Source organism: Lycorma delicatula, chromosome 6, assembly GCF_047948215.1.
Source record: "Lycorma delicatula isolate Av1 chromosome 6, ASM4794821v1, whole genome shotgun sequence".
In the NCBI taxonomy this organism is placed as follows: domain Eukaryota; kingdom Metazoa; phylum Arthropoda; class Insecta; order Hemiptera; family Fulgoridae; genus Lycorma; species Lycorma delicatula.
Genome location: NC_134460.1, coordinates 149,742,212 through 149,764,608, shown reverse-complemented (window position 1 = coordinate 149,764,608; position 22,397 = coordinate 149,742,212). Strand labels below are relative to the sequence as shown.

Genomic DNA, 22,397 nt, shown 5'->3' with positions numbered 1-22,397 from the left:
TTAGAGAATGTTACGTAACAAATAGAATTTGATAAAAATAGTTAAATATATTATAAAAAATACTAAAAAGAATACTTAATTTACGTACAGAATTATAAACATCTAGAAGCACGATATTCGATTACTGTTATCCAATATTTTTGTGACGAGTGAATTCTCTTTAGCGTACGAAATATCTAAATGAAAAGCGACCTATCCTGAATCTTTCCGATGAAAGACAAAGATGCTACTGTTCCTCCGTAGAGGTGAGCATTACCGTAAAAGGAACTTCACGAAACGATAATCTAAATATATCAACTCTACGCAAGAATTAAACAGAAACTACTTTATTACGCGAGACCGATTACTTATCTATACGTGTAATGTTCATACGTACCTTCATTTTCGTTCAGACCTATATTGTTATCGAAGTTCTTTAGTGATAATATCTTCTAAGAGAAGTTAATAACGTTAATTTGAGCCGAATCCCACAAGATTAATCGTATTTTTCAATGCTTACTTTAACGTCAATTTTTAATTATTAAATTAACGATACTAGATTTGGTATTTGTTTAGAAAGGGGCATGGCATGAAAATCATGTAATTTCATTAATCGAGTAATTTAATTCACCACCAAATTACATCTTGATCCGTTAATTAAATCGGTATCGTTTCAGTTTTTTCGTATTAATAAAATGTAACTTACAACTCGGTGGGATTTATAGTTTCTATTCTAATAGGATTGTTGTTAAGTTTGGAATGATAGAATTGCATTGAACATGTACACTAAAAAACTCATAAGCGACACAAAGGAATGAGATTTATAACAGAATTTTGTATGTGTGTGTGTGTGTATATATATCATGTATGTGTATGTGTGTATATCTCATGATTGTAAAAAGATCGCTTGAATTTTTAAAACTAGATTTCTTTAACAATCTAGATGTCTCTGCATAATTAGTACATCTTTGTTGATCGGGGTAACATAGGCGGCCGGATTCCTTCATCTAATGAGTATTACTTTAAGTTGTTTCATTAATGGATCGTCAGACAAGGATATTTTGTTAATTAGAACGTAACAGAACGACAAACAGAGACGGTATCGGATAGATGTCGGTGTCAAAGTCTTTCGTGAGTTTTCAATTATCAATTTTTTAATCTGGAAGGCGCTAATCGGCTGGACTCTTCTTTCACAAACTTAAAAGATGAATTTTGAAATACGTTTGTAATATACGATATTATCACGATTAAAGTTTCCTACTAATAAAAATAAGAACGATCTGCTTAAATAAAACTGTAGTTATTAATTCGATGACATTAAATTTTAAGTCGACTCCTCCTATCATCGATAGCCGCTATTTAAATATGAGCGGCGCGCGTTAAACGCCGATACATGTTGATTAATTTTTATTATTGTAGAAGTCAGTTTATTAAAGAGGACTTTTGATATTAACATTCGCTGAGATTTTCCAGGTATTATGGGATCGTTTTACTAAGGATCAATTTTTTACATATTTTATGAACTTACACTGTCAGTTAAGCAAAAATCCAGTTTATTATTATTTATTTACTGTAAATACATAATTAAATATAATATATTCTTTTATGTTACTTTGGTTCTAAACAAGTTATTTTTGTGTACCTCAATATAACGCTCAAAAATAAAATTATTTTGATTTTAATACGATATCATTTTTATTGCATTCGTAATTTTTTTACAACTTTTATAAAATTTGTTTAACCGAGTTACTTATTTAGAAAAAAAAATTATAGGGAAAAAATTTAATATATAAAGATACTAATTAAGAAGCGAATGCGCGTGTGGATTTTTTATTTTATATTTATAGTTTATAGCAGAAAAACAAAACTGTTGAACGTCATCGTTAAATGCAATCGTAGTTTTATAAGAAGGTTCCTAAATGAATTCCTTCTACTGAAGCGGAATCCTTTTATTTAAGTATAGAAAAGAGAATTAGAGCGGGAGAGAGAAAAAAGGAGAAGTTACTGAATCGAGGTCAAGCTTCTTCATCTTCGACTAAATAAATTACATTGATGTTCAGAAATAAAGAAGTCTTTTCGTTTTGTTCAAGAGTTGAATACTTAAAAGTTGAGTCTTAAAAAATTTCAGTAATTTAACTATTTATTTTTTTAAGTCGGTGATTTTTAAACGTTCAATTATCGTTACCGTAAAAATGTGTTTACTTATTCATATCGTTTAGAATCGACTGAATTTTCAATCAGTTAATAATTCGTACTAAAACAAACGATCTACACGTAACGGTTTGAGCTTCAGTAAAGTTAAGTAACTATTTATTTATTCAGAAAGAGCAGGCTGATGTCGAATTGTAATTATGCTTTTCCTCGTTTTTTGACAGATGAGAAAGTACGTTGAAGAAATATTAAAAAAATTAATCGCAATGGAAGACATTTTACGGCTATTTCTCTTATTGTAATAATTACAAAAACACCTTCAGAACTTTTTTTTTCAGTAACAGTCTCCAAACAGTTTAATGTAATAATATAGTTTTTGTTAAAAACGGAATAGTTTACCGAACTCGGTTTAAAGACTTTCAGGTTCAGGGTAGCTATTATGGATGCAGAGTTATCGATTGAATACGTACATTTAAAACAACCAGTTAATTTGGTAATTTAATTTTAATTAAATTACCGGACAATTTAAGTTCTGAACTTATACATCGAAGCGTAAACAATAACTGTTATAGTCGGTCAATAATGATGCTAATCTCTAATCTATGTGCTATAGTTTAAAGATTTTGTTTTATTCATATTTATAACAAAACAATACAGTTTTGCATTAAATCTACGATTAGTAATACAAAGTTGTACACTCAGAAGAAACATCAAGAAGGAAAAAATCTGTCCGGTAAAATTTGACAAACTTTCTCATAAGTTTAGCTACCATTATTAGAGCACACAAAGTACGACATTCATATATTTTTCTATAACTTAAGTACCTACAAAATAAATTCAGAACAGATCGATCTTCTGCACTTCTCATTTCTTTATAAAAAATATAAAAAAAATAAAAATGTTACCGATAGAATTCATTGGTACCACCACCTACATAAATTACAGAAATAATCTTCGGCTGTGCTGTAAGGCACAGTTTTCATCCTAGGAAAACAACTTTAACTTCCGCAGTCCTACGAAACTCTCGATCTGTATATCCCCATTCCTTTTGTTTGAGTCATTCTTTCCTGGAGGATGAGCTTCAGGAACGACCGTACCGGCTCCTGATGCAAAGCTGAGAAGGCTACCGCTCCCTCTACCGATAAGGAAGTAGCTCTTCTGACAGTTTCTTTACTGAAACTTAATGATGGGGGACTCTACCTTTGAGCTTTTACGGGAAGCATTTCCATTCAAGGAGATGTAGTCCCGGCTTATGGCTGAGGCTCGTAACAAGTAAAGCTGGGTTCTTCAACATCATACAACAATTAAATACTTAGCCTGGATAGAATGAAGTACTACACCTGCACATCAGAGGCTGTCCCTCTGAGGGTAGATTGTTTTTCAAGACTATTTAATATTTTCGGGTTTATTAGTTTGTGTTTGTGTTTTTACTTTTTTTTGTGTTTACGTTAACTTGTATGTTTACTGCATGTTTACGTTTTGTTGTTTGATGATCGACAGTTGACGTTTTTATTTTTATATTTAACTTTGTTTAGCGTTCTGTGTTTCTCCTTTTGTTTTGGTTAGTTTTAGCGATAGCGATCGCTAGAGTTTTTGTTTTCTTGTTTGCTTTCTTTAGATTAGTTTTAGCGTTTGTTATTTTACCGTTCTTCAAGTTTTGTGTTTTCTTTGTTAAAAACAAAGAAAAGGGTCTAGGACTAGTTCAGCTCGAACGGTACGGTCTTGCTTAAGACCGTTGAAATGTACGAGGGTTATTTTTTTTCAAGGTCCGATCGGTCGCGAAATAAAAACCCGCGCAAAAATCGGATGAATTTTTGCGCATATGTGTTGCGCAGCGTCTCTAGTATGGCCGTCAATCACGCCGTGTCTACAATAGTATCTCCCGCCAAGTGTGAAGTGCGTGCGGTAATTCAATTTCTTCAGGCTGAGGGGTGTAATGCAGCTGAAATTCATCGACGAATAAGTAATGTGTACGGTGAAACTTCAATGATTAACAGCAAAGTGCGACAATGGTGCAGGAACTTGAAAGCAGGACGTACAGATGTTTATGATGCAGGCGGTCAGGGAAGGAAGCGAGTGTCAACGTTTTCGTTGGGAAGTATTTGATCACCCACCGTACAGCCCGGACTTGGCTCCATCCGATTTTCACCTCTTTGCTCACATGAAACGCTGGCTAGGAGGACAACAGTTTGACACAGACATCGAGCTGCAGACAAGCGTAGAAACATGGCTGAAAACACAGGCGGCTTCGTACAATGATGACGGTATTGGAAAGTTGGTACCACGCTACGATGAATGTCTAAATGGCGTGGCGACTATGTAGAGAAATAGCGTAACTATGTAATTACTTGTTACAAATAAAATATATTTTATTTTCACTATGATTTTAATTTCATGAGCGATCGAACCTTGAAAAAAAATAACCCTCGTAGTTAATTAGGTTAGCGGTAGTACACCGATGGAAATGTTATTTGCGGCATCGCATCGGTGGCATCCTGACTGAGGCATTTGAGACTAAAAGATGTCTGTTGCTGAAGTATTGAAGATGACCTCCGGTAAAGTCCCTCAGTGCTAGATACAGAGAGTGTCTTGCCTTCGGGCTCAGGATGCGGGTAGATTGTTCCCTTTCTTTTTTTCTTGGTTGGGTATTTACAGAAAAAGTGTGCATACTGTAAATATTTCTTTTGTAACCGATTTATTTTATACATTCTTTATAAGTTTTGTTTTTTAAGTTATATTTATGCATACTAAGTTTCCCGTTATGTAATGACGACGTGTGTTCAATAAAATATGCACCTAGCTTTTGACAATTATCAGTGAACGCACCCCTGTTGAAAAAAAAATGATTTCTCTGGAAAATCTTGTTGATTTTATGTATATTTTAATAAAAAAGATATTATATACGATTAAGTTAAAAACATTAAGTAAAATACCGTTATTCATATTTATTTGAACTTTCTTTAATTCCATTTTAATTTTTCCATTTAATTTCATTTTCTTTGATCTGCAAATTTCTAAGATAATTATTCATTTAATTTCAGACTAAAAATGAGTTTCCAACCCGTGATACTTTAAAAGATCAGATGTTTATATACAGCAGAACGCTGAGGATATGAAGTTGAAGGGGTACAGTTTGACATAATACTATAATACAGTGAGTTTGTAAAGTTGCCGGGCACTGGAATTATGGAAGTGTAATGATGAGACTTTCTTAATTATTACTTTGTATTGTTATTTCATTATTTTATAGAAATGGATATTACAATAATCTGAATGATTTATAAAAGGTGTTGAAAATGACCTTATCCAACATTAATAGAACTACATATGTTTCAATTTATTTTCAAACATTTTAATCAGCTCATGTACTGGAATGTCTCGTAAGTTTCACTGCCCCTCATAGAAAGTAATCTAGGGAAGTCAGATTGGGCGATCATGCAAGCCACAAATCCTTCAAAATGATTCATTCACCAAAGATATTTAATAAAAAAGTCATTGTGTGTGCTGTGGTGTCATTGATGGAACTGACCGTGATTGACTTCCATTTTCGTTAATCATCTAATGAAGTTTGTTAAAACAGCACAATAACTATTTTAAAAAAAGATTGGACTCATAATGTACATTCTACATACACCAGACTCCAGTTTTCACTTTGTGTAAAGATTGTTCGTATAATTTATGGAGGTTAGTTGTCGATTACAGTTGTATATTTTGTGACTTAATAAACCCTTCCAGATGAAACCACACTTCATCTGTAAAATATATCATATCAAGGATACCTATGCAATTCTGGTCGATAAAATGTTTAAACTGTTGACAATAATTTAGTTTTTTTGCATGTTCTGTGGGTTTCAGTTCTTAAACGCACATTACTTTGTAGGAAAAAAGTTTCAATTCTTTTCTGACACTTATATGTGTGGTAGCAAGTCCAATATCTTGCTGCTGTACTAGTTTTCGCATCGACTTTGATGGACTTTCGGTCGTAGCATCTCAGTTATCAAGTAGCTTCTTTTCATTTAGTTTAGGTGATCTTCTACTTCTATTACTATCTGCAATAGAGCCTGTTGCCTGAAATGTTTTGATAACAATTTAAACTGCATCGCAGTGTGGAACAAAAGTATTTGGAAACCTTTTAGAAAACCTGTGGTTCACTAAATCAGAATAAATGTCACCTTCACGAAAGACATGTCAATGAGAAAAATGTGTCCTCTACTGAAAGAACCATTATGTTTCTCCCAACTATTGATTCCTATAAACGAACTACCACGAAACAAAATAAAGCATGTTCAATCACAATTCAACACAATTGATGTATTGGTTTATTATTGAGCAATGCCAAACGAACCCACAGAGCAACCAACCTAATACCTAAAGAACAAAATGCACTACATAATTATAATGTCTACTGCACAGCAACTTTCCAAATACTCTGAATTATACATTACCATGAATCAATAAAAATCCTCTAATTGATAGTTTATCGAATAAAAAATCAGGTAAAATATTTTAAAATAATTTACCAACTTTAAACCAAGAAATATAAAAAAATTAAATATATAATTTTTTTTCTAATTACGAGACATTTAAGAAATGTAATAAGATATTATTTAAATCTTACATTTAGCTGCATAATAACTGAAGTTATATTCTGCATTACTCTAAAAATGTCTTATGATAAATAACCTTTGATTAGTTAAACAAAAAATATCTGTATATTGATGAATAAATTTAAATGTATAAAATTATCTTTGTCGATCAATTTAGTATAATTCTATTGTAGGCTATTCTTGGGTGTAGACTTTAGCCTCAAAATCCTGTTTTGTTAGAGAGGAATGATTTTTTAAATATTTTTTGGAACTAGAAAGATGTCGTTTTATCTAATATACACTCTCTGCCATTAAGCTTTTGTATGGTTATCAGACAAGAAACAGAGTCTCCAGTTTCTCCAAAGTTCACCCATAGGCAACACTCTATTAGATAGCGAGGATGCACTGGTTCTTAGATTCTGGTGGCACCGTCAGCATGATGAATCTAGCACAGTTAGACCTGATGGAAGTTGAAATCTTGGATGATATGGGTATTGAGAAAAGATGATGTACCCATCAGGCAGATTGGAATAGTTTACTGTCTTACCCAGGTTCAACAAATTTAACACACTATATCTCTGTTATAGTATCAATCTTCTTTTGTAAATGATTATTAAACAATTGATAAATAGTGTATTTTGCCCTACAAAGAAAAGGTATTCAAAAAACATTAGCAATACATAATTCAGAATTATAACGAATTTGTTTCCAGGGAAAAAATAAAATATTTTATATTTTATTTGTTTAGAGAATTTATAATGAAAGAACACAGAATTTTGTCATATTATTTTAAACATATAAGTATTAAATATTTTTTTATATTGTTATTATTATTTGAATGTAATAAATTTGAAGATAAAATTATAACTTTGCACATATACTGAAGAGAAGATAAAATATTTTCTTGTTGAAAATATAGTCATCAGAAATAAAATTTGAAAAAAACAATTCTGTGAAATGTGATCATTCTGGTAATGTAACACCAAATAATATAATTGTAACCATACAATTAATGGTTTATTGATTTCTACAGTCATTATTAATATTAAAAATTTGCAATTGTTTTCTAATTTTGTTGACTATCGTAAAAAATGAAACTTTGATGAAAGTTAAGTGTATGTATAATTTTACCATACAGTTTTCATTTGTTAATTCCCTTTAATAAACAGAAAATTAAACATTTGGACACATGTTCTGAGCAGATAATTTTAAGTAAGTTTAAATTTAAAAACTGGACAATCCAAGAATTAATTAAAAAAAAAAAATGATGTTTGAATGCTGATTTTAAAACATTTAAATATTTTTTAATTTACATAAATGACTTATGCAATTATGTCTTTCCCTATTCTTTATAAATGATTGATTTAGTTATGATTCTGATTATACTATCTCAAAAACATTTGTTAGCCTAATTCACATTGAATTGTAATTAACGCTATTGTAATATCAAGTAAACTCTAGCAGTGTATTACAATAACAACATAACTACTGAGATGTGATGTAATTAAATTGAATTTATATCTTACGATGGACTTAAACCTGAATTTTGCTGTATCATGGAACAGCTATCAATAACCCGATTGATGAACTGTTTAACAAATACTGAAAAAGATAACAGAACTGGCAGAATAATACAGAAGAATAATCAATGTAACCTAATCAAAAGTCCAACAATGAATAAAATATGATGGATGTTAGAAATATATAAAAACTGAACTTACAAACTTTTAATTCTTGTTATACGTTGTTGCTATTGGAGAATGTTAAAAATCAGATGGGTGGATAAAGTGACAAATGAAGAGGTGTTGCGGCAAATAGATGAAGAAAGAAGGATTTGGAAAAATATAACTAAACGAAGAGACAGACTTATAGGCCACATACTAAGGCATCCTGGAATAGTCGCTTTAATATTGGAAGGACAGGTAGAAGGAAAAAATTGTGTAGGCAGGCCACGTTTGGAATATGTAAAACAAATTGTTAGGGATGTAGGATGTAGGGGGTATACCGAAATGAAACGACTAGCACTAGATAGGGAGTCTTGGAGAGCTGCATCAAACCAGTCAAATGACTGATGACAAAAAAAATACCTTGTTGAGACTTTATAATTCCATACAACAGATCCTTTAATAGAATTTACAAGTAACTAGAAATGTACATAAAAATTTTGCCTACCTTTGTTTTCCTGCTGAATTTCCATTGTTCTCGCTGCTTTTGGGCTGATCTTCCATGTCAACATGGCAATTCGGATTATCTGCCATGTTCCAGAATAAGATGATATTGTATTTATGTTTTTCTTTATACCATCTTTATGAAGTAAATTATTCTGTAAAAAAAAACAAAAAGAATTCATACTTCGTTGAATCAATAGTGTTAGTAGCTGTAACCCTTATTTGTATGCTGAGTATGCCTGGTTAAAGGTCTGAATTACCGTACCTCAATGTATCGTTAATTAGAACCTAACAATAAACTGATAAATGGGTAATGGTACCAAGGAGCAGGTAGTGTTTAAAAACCGCTTCACCTCGGATTATACTCTCAACCTTATCTATGGAAAGGATATGTTCGCTACTCTCTGTGCCCTTGATAAATTAATGAAATGATTAAAAAATATTATGTTTACAACAAGATAGGTATGAAATTTAATATCAAACAAAACTTATACAGCTGTAAATTCTATGAAACAATAGGATCTGTTGGTTATACTGCCTTTGTCTCTACATAAGAAACAATTCAGCAGAGGTAAATTGTTTGTTAAATTTATTTTTATGCTACTTGTTTACTTTTGTTTTTTCAGTTTAGGTTACTTTTTTCAGGTTCTGTAAAGCAAAAAAAAACTCTCTAGAAAAGAGCCAATGATTGTGTTACAGTAATTAATTAATATTCAAATGTCCTATTCTGATAAAAAAAATCACAGAAAATAAAATCTTAATGTGTTAAAATTTTGTGACTCAAAATCTTACTTTTACTTACCTTCTTAACACTGTTTATGCACGATGTATGTGTTTGGGATTAGAGGTTGTGTGTGTGTGTATGCGTGTATTCTGTTACTATTTTTCTCAAAACAACTGGACCAATTTTGATGTGGTATTTTGCATACCTGTGTATGCAAAAAACCACATAATAGAATAGAGATAATAGATGTCTAAAGATTATAAGCCACCACCAGGGTGCGCTGCAGTAGATGTGTTTCTCTAAAATGTTTGGGCCGATTTTAATGCATTACACAGGTATCACCTCACCTCATTGCATTATATAGGTGTCACCTCAGAGCAGATTCTTAGATTAGTTTTACAGTTATAAGTCACCAGGGATGCTGCAGTAGTAGATATATTTCTTCAAAATGGCTTCATGGGTTTTTAAAATTTTTAATTTTATACTTGTGTAAAATTATTATTTGTGCATTTAAAAACAGATGTGTGAAAAAGATCGAGATCATGGTCTACAGCTAAAGTTGGGATCACTAGTTTATGGCTTATTACTAGTTAAGTTTATTTAAAAAGCTTCATTTTTTTCTTTAATTTTAGAGGTTGAGTAGGCAGAAGGGTTGTTGTACAAAAACTAAAAGCAAAAGATAAGATATTTACTAAAATTATCCAATTCTACATAAATTTTTAATAGAATGACAACAAACATTAACCCTTTAATATTAGACCTTATTTTACCCCATTGGTTATTATACAGGGTGAAAATTCCTATTGGTTAATTAAAAGGAAAAAACAGTAAATTTTATAAAAAAAAAAATTTTAAGAAATGTTTATTTTATAAAGAAATAATGGGAAAATGTTTTAAAAAAATCAAATGACAAACTATTATTCTAAAAAGAGTTAAATTTTTGTCACAATAAAAATGAACCAATGGTTCAAATTGTTTATCAAGGACAGAAATGATTATGTAAGTACATGTGATTTATTGACAATTATTTACATCTATTACAAATTATATCACTATGTTCACCACAAACAAAATGATGGCAATTTGAGCACTTAACTGCATACTTTTTGTCACTTTGTTTACACCGTGTACATCTTCCTTGTTTGGGTCCTCCTTTTCACTGCCATTCTTCCCTTTCTTCAGATTTTGGAAGCCTTCCTTTTTCCATTGGCAGCATTTCAATCTTTTGTCAAAGTGTAAGTCTTAAAGTTTTGGTAATCAATCTTTGTTTCATAAAAGGTATGGCTAGTTGAATTCCAAGCTCATGGAGAAAACCAAATCTCTTTTGTTTTAAATTCCCTCAAGCTACATTACAAAATGTCCATGTAATAAATTTATTAATCCCTGCAGCATTTAACAACATTGTTCCAGCAATTTTACCAAAGATAAAACATCATTGGGATTTTACTTAAGATCATTCTTAGATCTCATCATTTTCAATAATGTCCTCTTGTTCAGACTCTTTATGTTCTGAAGACAGTCTTTCTACAGTTGTAATTAAATCTTCAGAAGTATTTAATTAGCAGTAATTTCTTCAATTTAAAAAAAAGTTTAGGCATTTTAAAGTAAAAAGTTAAAAAAAAAACAAACACTATACTGGGTAAAAATCCACACTATTACAACTAGTAGACTACGTGAAACAATAACCTTAAAATTTCAAGATTACACACACACGCGCGCACGCATACACGCATGCATACATGGAAATTCACCAGAGTTAAATCCCTTTGAGAACTTGTTCACAGTTCATAGTTTCAGTTCACAGTTCATTAATTTAATTCATTAAAGTTTGTGCCTCAACCAGCAAATTTTTGAAATCAATTATACGCATATCTAAAAATCGTCTCAGTTATGCCAAGAAACGTGGGTAAACATTTGGTTGTGATTGATTGGGTAGTTTTTGTTGTTTATCTCGAACAAACAAAAACCGTTTTCCTCTTTATATAACACTAGAGATATGTATTTGTGTGTATGTGTGTGTGTGGGTGTATCTGCATGAATGCGCTTGCTAGCTGGAAAAGAAATGAATAAACTAATTATCTAACGTAACTAGTTATCCTATTCTATATGTTGCTTGCTAACTTCATGCACGAGTAAATGAACATTACAATAGTCTACTTGGCTACTCATTGGTCCATTGTTTTTTCTAACTTCTGCAAGCAGTATAGTTTAGATCAATGAAAAGTATAATATAATAATTATCTGAATAGAATGTTACTGGATTTTTATCTAACTTGATGATGTCTTAAAATTAGTGATTCAGAGTATATCAGCCCTCCTCTATGAATCATGAGACCTTGCCGTTGGTGAGGGGGCTTGAGTGCTCAGGGATACAGAGTAGCTGGACCGAAGGTGCAACCATATTGGAGAGGTATCTGTTGAGAGCCAGACTAAGGAATGATTTCTGAAAGAGGGCAGCAACTCTTTCAGTAGTTGTTAGGGGCATGAGTCACAATGACTTAAACGGCCGTATCAACATCACTCAGTCCTCTGAGTACTGCGCAGCTGAAAGCAATGGAAAACTACAGCTGCTTTTTTTCCAAGAAAATGTGGCTCTCTGCATTTTCACATAGCAACAATAATAGAGGCGCCTTCCTTGGTAAAATATTCCGGAGGAAAAATAGTCCCCCGTTCGGATCTCCAGGTGGTGACTACTAAGGAAGGGGTCACCAGAAAATTAAAAAATAACATTCTACGAGTCGGAGCGTGGAATGTTAGAAGCTTAAAAAAGGTTGGTAGGCTAGAAAATTTAAAAAGGGAAATGGGTAGGACAAATGTGGATATAGTAGGAATTAGTTCGGTTCGGTGGGAAGAGGAAGGCGACTTTTGGTCAGGTGATTTTAGAGTAATTAACTCAGCGTCAAATAATGGGGAGGCAGGAGTAGGTTTTCGTGATGAACAAGAAGATAGGGAGGAGAGTGGAGTATTTCAAAACTTATAGTGATAGAATCATTGTAATAAAGATAAAATCAAAACCTAAACCGACAACGATTGTTAACGTCTATATGCCTACAAGCGCCCATGATGATGATGAGGTAGAGTGTGTATACGAAGAGATTGATGAAGCAATTAAATACGTAAAAGGAGATGAAAATTTAATAAGAGTTGGAGATTGGAATGCAAGCATTGGAAAAGGCAAGGAAGGAAATATAGTGGGTGAATACGGGCTGGGCAAAAGTAATGAAAGAGGGAACCGACTTATAGAGTTTTGCATGAAGTATAATTTAGTAATTGCCAACACCCAATTTAAAAATCATAATAGAAGAATATACACTTGGAAAAAGCCAGGCGATACTGCAAGGTATCAGATAGATTATATCATGGTTAAGCAAAGAATTAGAAATCAACTCGTTGACTGCAAAACTTACCCTGGAGCAGACATTGATAGCGACCATAATTTGGTGGTAATGAAATGTAGATTGGGGTTTAAAAACCTGAAGAAAAGTTGTCAGATGAATCGGTGGAATTTATAGAAGCTTGAGGAAGAGGAGGTAAAGAAGATTTTTGAGGAGGACATCGCAAGAGGTCTGAGTAAAAAAGATAAGGCAGAAAATGTAGAAGAAGAATGGGAGAATGTTAAAAAGGAAATTCTTAAATCAGCAGAAACAAACTTAGGCGGAATAAAGAGAACTGGTAGAAAACCTTGGGTTTCAGACGATATATTGCAGCTGATGGATGAACATAGAAAATATAAGAATGCTAATGATGAAGAAAGTAAAGGAACTATCGGCAATTAAGAAATGCTATAAACTGGAAGTGCAAACTGGTGAAAGAAGAGTGGATTAAAGAAAAGTGTTCAGAAGTGGAAAGAGAAATGAACATTGGTAAAATAGACGAAGCATACAGGAATGTTAAGGAAAATTTTGGGGTACATAAATTAAAATCTAATAATGTGTTAAACAAAGATGGTACACCAATATATAATATGAAAGGTAAAGTCGATACATGGGTGGAATATATTGAAGAGTTATACGGAGGAAATGAATTAGAAAATGGTGTTATAGAGGAAGAAGAGGAAGTTGAGGAGGATGAAATGGGAGAAACAATACTGAGATCTGAATTTAAGAGAGCATTAAAAGATTTAAATGGCAGGAAGGCTCCTGGAATAGACGGAATACCTGTAGAATTACTGCGCAGTGCAGGTGAGGAAGCGATTGATAGATTATACAAACTGGTGTGTAATATTTATGAAAAAGGGGAATTTCCGTCAGACTTCAAAAAAAGTGTTATAGTTATGATACCAAAGAAAGCAGGGGCAGATAAATGTGAAGAATATAGAACAATTAGTTTAACTAGTCATGCATCAAAAATCTTAACTAGAATTTTATACAGAAGAATTGAGAGGAGAGTGGAAGAAGTGTTAGGAGAAGACCAATTTGGTTTCAGGAAAAGTATAGGGACAAGGGAAGCAATTTTAGGCCTCAGATTAATAGTAGAAGGAAGATTAAAGAAAAACAAACCGACATACTTGGCGTTTATAGACCTAGAAAAGGCTTTCGATAACGTAGACTGGAATAAAATGTTCAGCATTTTAAAAAAATTAGGGTTCAAATACAGAGATAGAAGAACAATTGCTAACATGTACAGGAACCAAACAGCAACAATAACAATTGAAGAACATAAGAAAGAAGCCCTAATAAGAAAGGGAGTCCGACAAGGATGTTCCCTATCTCCGTTACTTTTTAATCTTTACATGGAACTAGCAGTTAATGATGTTAAAGAACAATTTAGATTCGGAGTAACAGTACAAGGTGAAAAGATAAAGATGCTACGATTTGCTGATGATATAGTAATTCTAGCCGAGAGTAAAAAGGATTTAGAAGAAACAATGAACGGCATAGATGAAGTCCTACGCAAGAACTATCGCATGAAAATAAACCAGGACAAAACAAAAGTAATGAAATGTAGTAGAAATAACAAAGATGGACCGCTGAATGTGAAAATAGGAGGAGAAAAGATTATGGAGGTAGAAGAATTTTGTTATTTGGGAAGTAAAATTACTAAAGATGGACGAAGCAGAAGCGATATAAAATGCCGAATAGCACAAGCTAAACGAGCCTTCAGTAAGAAATATAATTTGTTTACATTAAAAATTAATTTAAATGTCAGGAAAAGATTTTTGAAAGTGTATGTTTGGAGTGTCGCTTTATATGGAAGTGAAACTTGGACAATCAGAGTATCTGAGAAGAAAAGATTAGAAGCTTTTGAAATGTGGTGCTATAGGAGAATGTTAAAAATCAGATGGGTGGATAAAGTGACAAATGAAGAGGTATTGCGGCAAATAGATGAAGAAAGAAGCATTTGGAAAAATATAGTTAAAAGAAGAGACAGACTTATAGGCCACATACTAAGGCATCCTGGAATAGTCGCTTTAATATTGGAAGGACAGATAGAAGGGAAAAATTGTGTAGGCAGGCCATGTTTGGAGTATGTAAAACAAATTGTTGGGGATGTAGGATGTAGAGGGTATACTGAAATGAAACGACTAGCACTAGATAGGGAATCTTGGAGAGCTGCATCAAACCAGTCAAATGACTGAAGACAAAAAAAAAAAAAGAAAGTATATCAGCATTGTATGTGTGAATAACTAGATTCAAAAACAGTCTAGCATTGATCATAACTTTTTACTCATAAATTTTTACTCAATTATTTAGCGGCTCAATTGCTACAATTATTTATAAAAACATGCAACAAAACCACATACAGTATTTATTTATTCTCGACGCAGCAATAGGCTTACACCCAATCACAAATACTTCATGAGATTAATTTTGTGAAGCATGAAAAATGGGATAAACCTTAGTAGGATTCAAAACCAGAATCTTCTAGATAAAAGACTTAGACACTACCACACCACTCTGCCAAGAGAACAGCATCGATTAACTTTCAAAATATGCAGGAACCAATTCATTAATCAGTCGTTGGAATTTCCTCTTTTACACATTATAGTGCTTACTGTGATGTATTCTGGTGTTGTGAAATTATCAGGTCACATGGAAATGCAATTTACCTTTTGTCCAAGGTCTAGCTTTAGAATTAAGAAAAAAATCTCGATAATTTGAAATATTAACTTAAAAAATTTATTTGATTTTTGTACTTGTAAATAGTCTTAATTAATGTTCGTATACTGGCTTTTTGTGGAAGCCAGTAGTTAAATTGTTATGGTTAAATTCTTATGGAAGTAGAAAAATTTTGTTATTTGCGAAGAAGTATTACTAAAGATTGACAAAGCAAGACGAGAGCAATATAAATTGCTGAATAGCACAGGCAAAACAAGCTTTCAGTCAGAAATATAAATTTTTTACATTAAAAATTAATTTAAATGTCAGGAAATCATCTTTGAAAGTACATGTTTGGAGCATAGCTGTATATGGAGATGAAACTTGGATGGTCAGAGAAAATTTTGAAATGCGGTACTATAGGAGAATGTTAAAAATCAGATGAGTGGATAAAGTGACAAATGAAGAGGTGTTGCGGCTAATCAATGAAGAAAGAAGCATTTGGAAATATGTAGTTAAAAGAAGAGACACCTGAATTTTGCTGTATCATGGAACAGCTATCAATAACCCGATTGATGAACTGTTTAACAAATACTGAAAAAGATAACAGAACTGGCAGAATAATACAGAAGAATAATCAATGTAACCTAATCAAAAGTCCAACACTGAATAAAATATGATGGATGTTAGAAATATATAAAAACTGAACTTACAAACTTTTAATTCTTGTTATACGTTGTTGCTATAGGAGAATGTTAAAAATCAGATGGGTGGATAAAGTGACAAATGAAGAGGTGTTGCGGCAAATAGATGAAGAAAGAAGGATTTGGAAAAATATAACTAAACGAAGAGACAGACTTATAGGCCACATCTTAAGGCATCCTGGAATAGTCACTTTGATATTGGAGGGACGGGTAGATGGACAAATTGTGCAAGCAGGAAACACTTGGAATATGGAAAACAAATTGTTAGGAATGTAGGAAGTAGGGGATATACTGAAATGAAACGACTGGCACTTGATAGAGACGATTGGAGTGCTGCATCAAACCAGTCAAATGACTGAAGACAAAAAAAAGTTAAAATCTTAGATAAGCAATTAATACTTTGACAAGAGTTCTTATACCGAGTGCATCACTAAGTTTTACCGGGTCTTTCATAACCTATTCTACTCGTGAAAATAAAGGAGAAAGTTCTTACAAACAAATGTCCTACAATGCTTTGTTTGCGAATTACAGCTAGTGAAAGATTTCGCTCTTCCCGGAAATGAGGTTGTACTGAAATTTTTAGGACGTTAAGGGGTAGAATTGATGATCTTTTATGGTTTTTGACCTTCCGTAACGGGTTTCCCAACTTAATATTTTGAAATATGATCGGGATTTTGACAAGTGATTTAACCGGTTTGACACTGACACTACGATTTTTCCCACGTAAATGTTCAGGGTTCTTGTCAGATATCAGTAACTGGCATAAGCGGGGTACTCTTCTGTTACTAATACGAAAATAATAGATGAATTCATTTTTATGAACTTGCTGAAATCTTCCATCAACCTTAACATTATAATTAAAAAAAATTATTTTTTTTATTCGTGTAAACACAAGGCACATCGACTGCGCCGGCACGGTTAGTACTTGCGGACTGCTTTCTTTTACAATGTTGCTTTACATCCCCTAACCTTTTTACATCAAGTTCTACAAGTAGCATTTCTGGGCATCTTTATTCGGTAAAAACTAGAAATTATTCCCCGAATATTACGAGTAGTTTTAGTCATAAAGAAAAACATTTTTCAGCGCATTTTCACGCATAACTACTCTGAACTTTCGCAGAAACTTCTCTTTCCTTATACGATTTGTGCGATAACCCTTTAACTTTAACAGTACGAATTACATTTTTGTGATATTGTTGTACATTTGAAACTCCTTTTATTTTTTTACTCAACTCTACTTAACTTTCTGACTCTCTACCGCTAGGCATTGCTAATTTTTAGAATGACTATAAAACTATTACACAGCGTTGCTAAACATATTAACAAGAACACGTAATCTAGAAACCAAAAGAAATGGAGGGAAGGGAAAGAATTGTCTTCTCATTTTTTCCCTCCGTATACTGTGTACGATATCATCAAACAGCCGATTAAGAATGATATTAGAATGCTCTTGATATAGAATGATCTGTGAACTGCGGTAAATCATACGATTCACATATGCTGTTTCTGTAGTAAACAGATAATTACATAAGCGATTACATAAAAATGATTCAGTGTGATGTAATTATATCTTCGCTAGATTTATCTTTTTTTGAGGCACCGCTTTACGTCTCTCTCACTAAAATGCTTTCAGGTACAAATCTACTCCTTATTTATTATTATTTTTTTATTAAAATTAAACAGAGTTTCAGATAGAATGAAATAGATTATATTCATTGAAAAGAAAAAAAAAAATGGAAAAGTTTTTTTTGTAGGAGAATAGTGTAAAATTTTCAACCTTTTAAAGTGTGATGTTATTAATAAAATATAAATATAAAACTACGATTTTAAAATCGCATAGATAATTTGTGTTTCACGCTTAAAAATTTGTTCTTTTGTCTCTGACTTTCCATTCACATTATCGGAAGTCAAGGAGTGGTTTTTAACTGCGGGAGCTCTGCAGCTCTACTGCAGTAACTATTTTTAAACAGTGACAAAGTTAATTTTTTATAATCTTTCTAACAATTTTGTGAAGATCATAGACAAAAGGAAAATCAGTACAAAGATTTGTACTGATTATGAACAGAGTTCATAATGAATGGTTTAAAAAAAATATTTTAAAATTACTCAACAACAAAAAAATTGAATTTCTGTAAAACTTTGTAATACAACTAAAACTTTAAAAAATAAAATGAAGTTTTTAATGCAACTACTAAAACTTTAGTAAGCTATGATTCCCGAGAATTTTAGTAAAATTGATTTCTGAATAGATCGGGAAGAGTTTTCTATTCCCTTCTAAAATCAACAATTTCTCTCGGAAAATTTTAAGCATTCTGTGCTCTTATAGTTTAGAGTTAAAAACAATAACCACCTATTCTTAAATATAATAGTTTCTGCCTCTATCAAACTATTTTAATAAACAGTAATAATCAAACAACAATAATTAGGTTTTTGAGAAAGATCTTTGTTACGGTTAAATCATCAGTCTTTTTATTAACAAATAACTGACCAATATATCAATATTTTCCCACCGATCTATTTAAAATAAAATGTATTTTTTATACAATAAATATTTTCTTTTAGAGAAACAGTATTGCTCTTTCAACTATTTTTTAATAAACACCTACTAAAAAATTATAGAAAAAAGCCTGTAAACCATTAGTTTTTTGCACCTCTGATGAGTACATCATTTTCACTTATATCTTCACAATAGAGTAGTACAGGTAATTTGTCATCAAAATAGGCTGTATTTGAAAATCCTTACCTACCGATTGATCTTTTGTCCATGCGTTAGGGGTGATGAGGGAAGCTTAACTCTAGATTTTTAACACCCCCCTCCCATAGATTTTTGAAAAACTCAAAATGTTTTTGAAATGCGTTTTCTCTGAATCTATGCATTTTAGGGAAAAGTTTTTCAAACAAAAAATGTAGAGGACATTCTCCTCTACAATTAATGTTTTTGAAGTTATGCCGTATAATTTGAAATTGAAATACTAGGTGGCGCTGAAGTTATAAACGACTAGACCGGTTTCGAACACGTGCCCAATTCACAAAATTTTCACACTTTCACAAGCTACAGCTCCAAAACGGTAAGTCGTACAAGAACATTGTTTAAATAAAATTTGTCTGTTTTTTTGAGATTAACAACTTTTCCAAATGCAATACAGACGAAAAACAATTTTTTCCGGTGAAAAAAACCGAAAAAACACGTTTTCTACAACTTCAGCGCCATCTAGTATTTCAATTTCAAATTATACGGCATAACTTCAAAGACATTAATTGTAGAGGAGATTGTCTTCTACATTTTTTGTTTGAAAAATGATTCTCTAAAATGTATAGATTCAGAGAAAAACGCATTTCAAAAACTTTTTGAGTTTTTCAAAAATCTATGGGAGGGAGGATGTTAAAAATCTGGAGTTAAGCTTCCCTCATCACCACAAACATACGGAAAAAACATCAATCGGTAGGTAAGGTTTTTTAAATAAAAATACAAATTGACTGTACTAGAGTGAATCTTCACATACAGTATTTTAATTTAGTATTATTTCTTTTATTTATATTTTAAGCTATAAATATGGGCTTTGTTAACGGTTTATATTATTTATTTTATAATTAATTGCGTTTTCTTTAATCAGATTAATCGCTCTAATCAAAATCTTTTTATAAATATGTATTCGTATCAGATAAAGGTTTGTCTGGTTCCGTTTATTTATATCCATGCGTACTTAAATATATAGTAATCATGTTTATCTACTATACTGTGAAAATTAATTAGGACAAAGTAAACCAAACGCTCTTTTTCAAAAAACTACGTTTTTATTAATTCTACGCCTTTATATACACTGCCAAATACATACATTAGTATGAAGTGTCCCTCCTTTAGCAGAAATGACCTCTTGAAGACATTTTGGCATCGAATCCACTGGATTAGGGCCACGTTCTTGACTTCATCATCGTGGAACCGCACTTTTATAGCGTTAGTTATCATGCGTTCTTTTGTCATACATCCATCTCACCTAAACGTCTCTTCAAAATATTTCACAAGATCTCAAAGGGATTTAACTCTGATGAACTACCAGGCCGATTGAGCACATTAAATTGATTTTCCAGCGTGAAAGTATCGATTGGTTTTGAATTATGACGAGGGGCCAAGTCGTGTTGAAATGTCCCGTCAAAGGTTTGCAAGAATGGAACGATTCTACGTCGTAATATTTATATGTACTCGGTTGAATTCATCATGACTTGAACAGGAACCAAGTATCCGGTGCCGTTTGTCGTGAAAAAACCCCAAAACATCTGTTTCAGAGAACATCATTCAGCCATGCCGACAAAGAATTTAAAAAAGTATTTTCTTGCTGACAACTCGGTAGAAAGTTCCGAGCGGGTTAAAGATCCATATCAAAATGCTCCCGAAAGGGTCTCAACTGCCGAAGAAGAAATCTTCATAGACTTCACGGCAAGTGGCAAAATCAAAAGACACTTTAGTAATAAATTGCATTTTTGGGTAGGGATAGATGATGAGTTTTCTGCACTGTAAACAAGAGCATTTCGTATATTACCGTTTTCAACGTCCTACTTTTGCGAAACCGGATATTTTGCGGTGGCTGCTTTGAAGACAAAATATACATCTCAGCTAAATATAAAAAAAAGAATTTAGTGTCTGTTTCTAATATTACACCTTCCTTCGGAAAACTTTGCCCTGGAAGACAAGCAGGCCCAAGGGAGTCAGTAATAATTATTAAACTTGTTTTTAATTTAGTACGTCCATAAATTAATTATTAAATACATTGTGGAGTATTGGTACAATCCTATTTATAAGTGTATTATATAATTATAAATGTGTATTTTATTATTTACTAGCAGATCCGGCACTGCTTCGCTATCGATAGATTATATATATATATATATATATATATTAATTAATTAACACAATTGAAAGTTTGATCAAATAATAACAAAATCAGCATTATGGAACTTCACAAAATTTAACCTTCCACTTCACAGAAGTCAAAATGTAAATAAATCCAATTGTCATAACAGCACTACCTATCGGATTTAATTTAAACTACTCTCTAAACACAGTAATCGGTTCAAAATACCCAAATTTCTTTCTACTGGTCAGATCAAGGATTTGATTAGCTTTAAATCTTCTCCGGACAACGCGGTTTGCAAAAACCAACGCCTAAATCGGCCCAGTGGCTTTTTAGTTTATAACGGACACACATACGAACATTGTCTTTTATATATATATATATATATATATATATATATATATATATATATAGAAGAAAAAAGTCTGTTTGTATATTTCTTTGTTTCGTAAATATCTCGACGTAAATATCTCTGAAGCACTGCAATGCTTAATACAGGAGAGGAAATTTATATATATATATATATATAGAAGAAGAAAGTTTGTTTGTGTATTTGTTTCGTAAATATCTCGACACCAGCGCCACCTACCTGATTCATTTTTCAAAAAAAATATTTCTTTTCACGTAACTAATCTTTATTCTCAATATGAGCCAGATCGGACCATAAATGCAATTTTTTAAATATCACAACCCTAAGTCCACCGAGCGGGACCAAACTAATTTAGAAACTTTCGCGGGCGTGTGCGCAACAACTCGTCAAAGTTTCATTGCAATCGGATGAATGGTATAAGAACGCAAACTGGACAAACAAGCAAACATTCATTTATATATATATATATATATATATATATATATATATATATATGAATACAGAAGATTATGTTAGAATGTATTGTGTTTTGCTTTCCTTTCAGTAAATTAATAATTTTTTTAAATAACATTTTCTTTTTTTATATGCTAGCGCCCCCCCATTTAATGTTTTACGCTCTCCTATGAGGGCACTCCCCGCGGGCTGAGAAACACTGTTCTATACTATTATATAAAGAGGAAGAGGGCTTTTGTGTGTTCGGAATAAACAAAAAAAGATCAATCGCAACCAAATTTTTACCCATCTTGGTACCCATAACTGAGAAGGGTTTAGATACATTTCATCTCGAATATATAGAATATAGTAGTGGAGATTTTCCGGTTGAAGCA

At 32.1% G+C, this 22,397-nt stretch overlaps 1 protein-coding gene across 1 annotated transcript in view; it reads right to left on the bottom strand.

Annotated features, from left to right (window-relative positions):
- LOC142326375 (ATP-binding cassette sub-family G member 4-like) overlaps positions 1–22,397 on the bottom strand; it is a 115,966-nt gene that overhangs the window by 56,468 nt on the left and 37,101 nt on the right. Inside the window, exon 2 of the mRNA XM_075368832.1 lies at positions 8,889–9,039. Coding sequence (XP_075224947.1) covers positions 8,889–8,974 — 86 coding nt within the window. The 5' untranslated portion in view covers positions 8,975–9,039. The remainder of the gene's footprint in view (positions 1–8,888; positions 9,040–22,397) is intronic.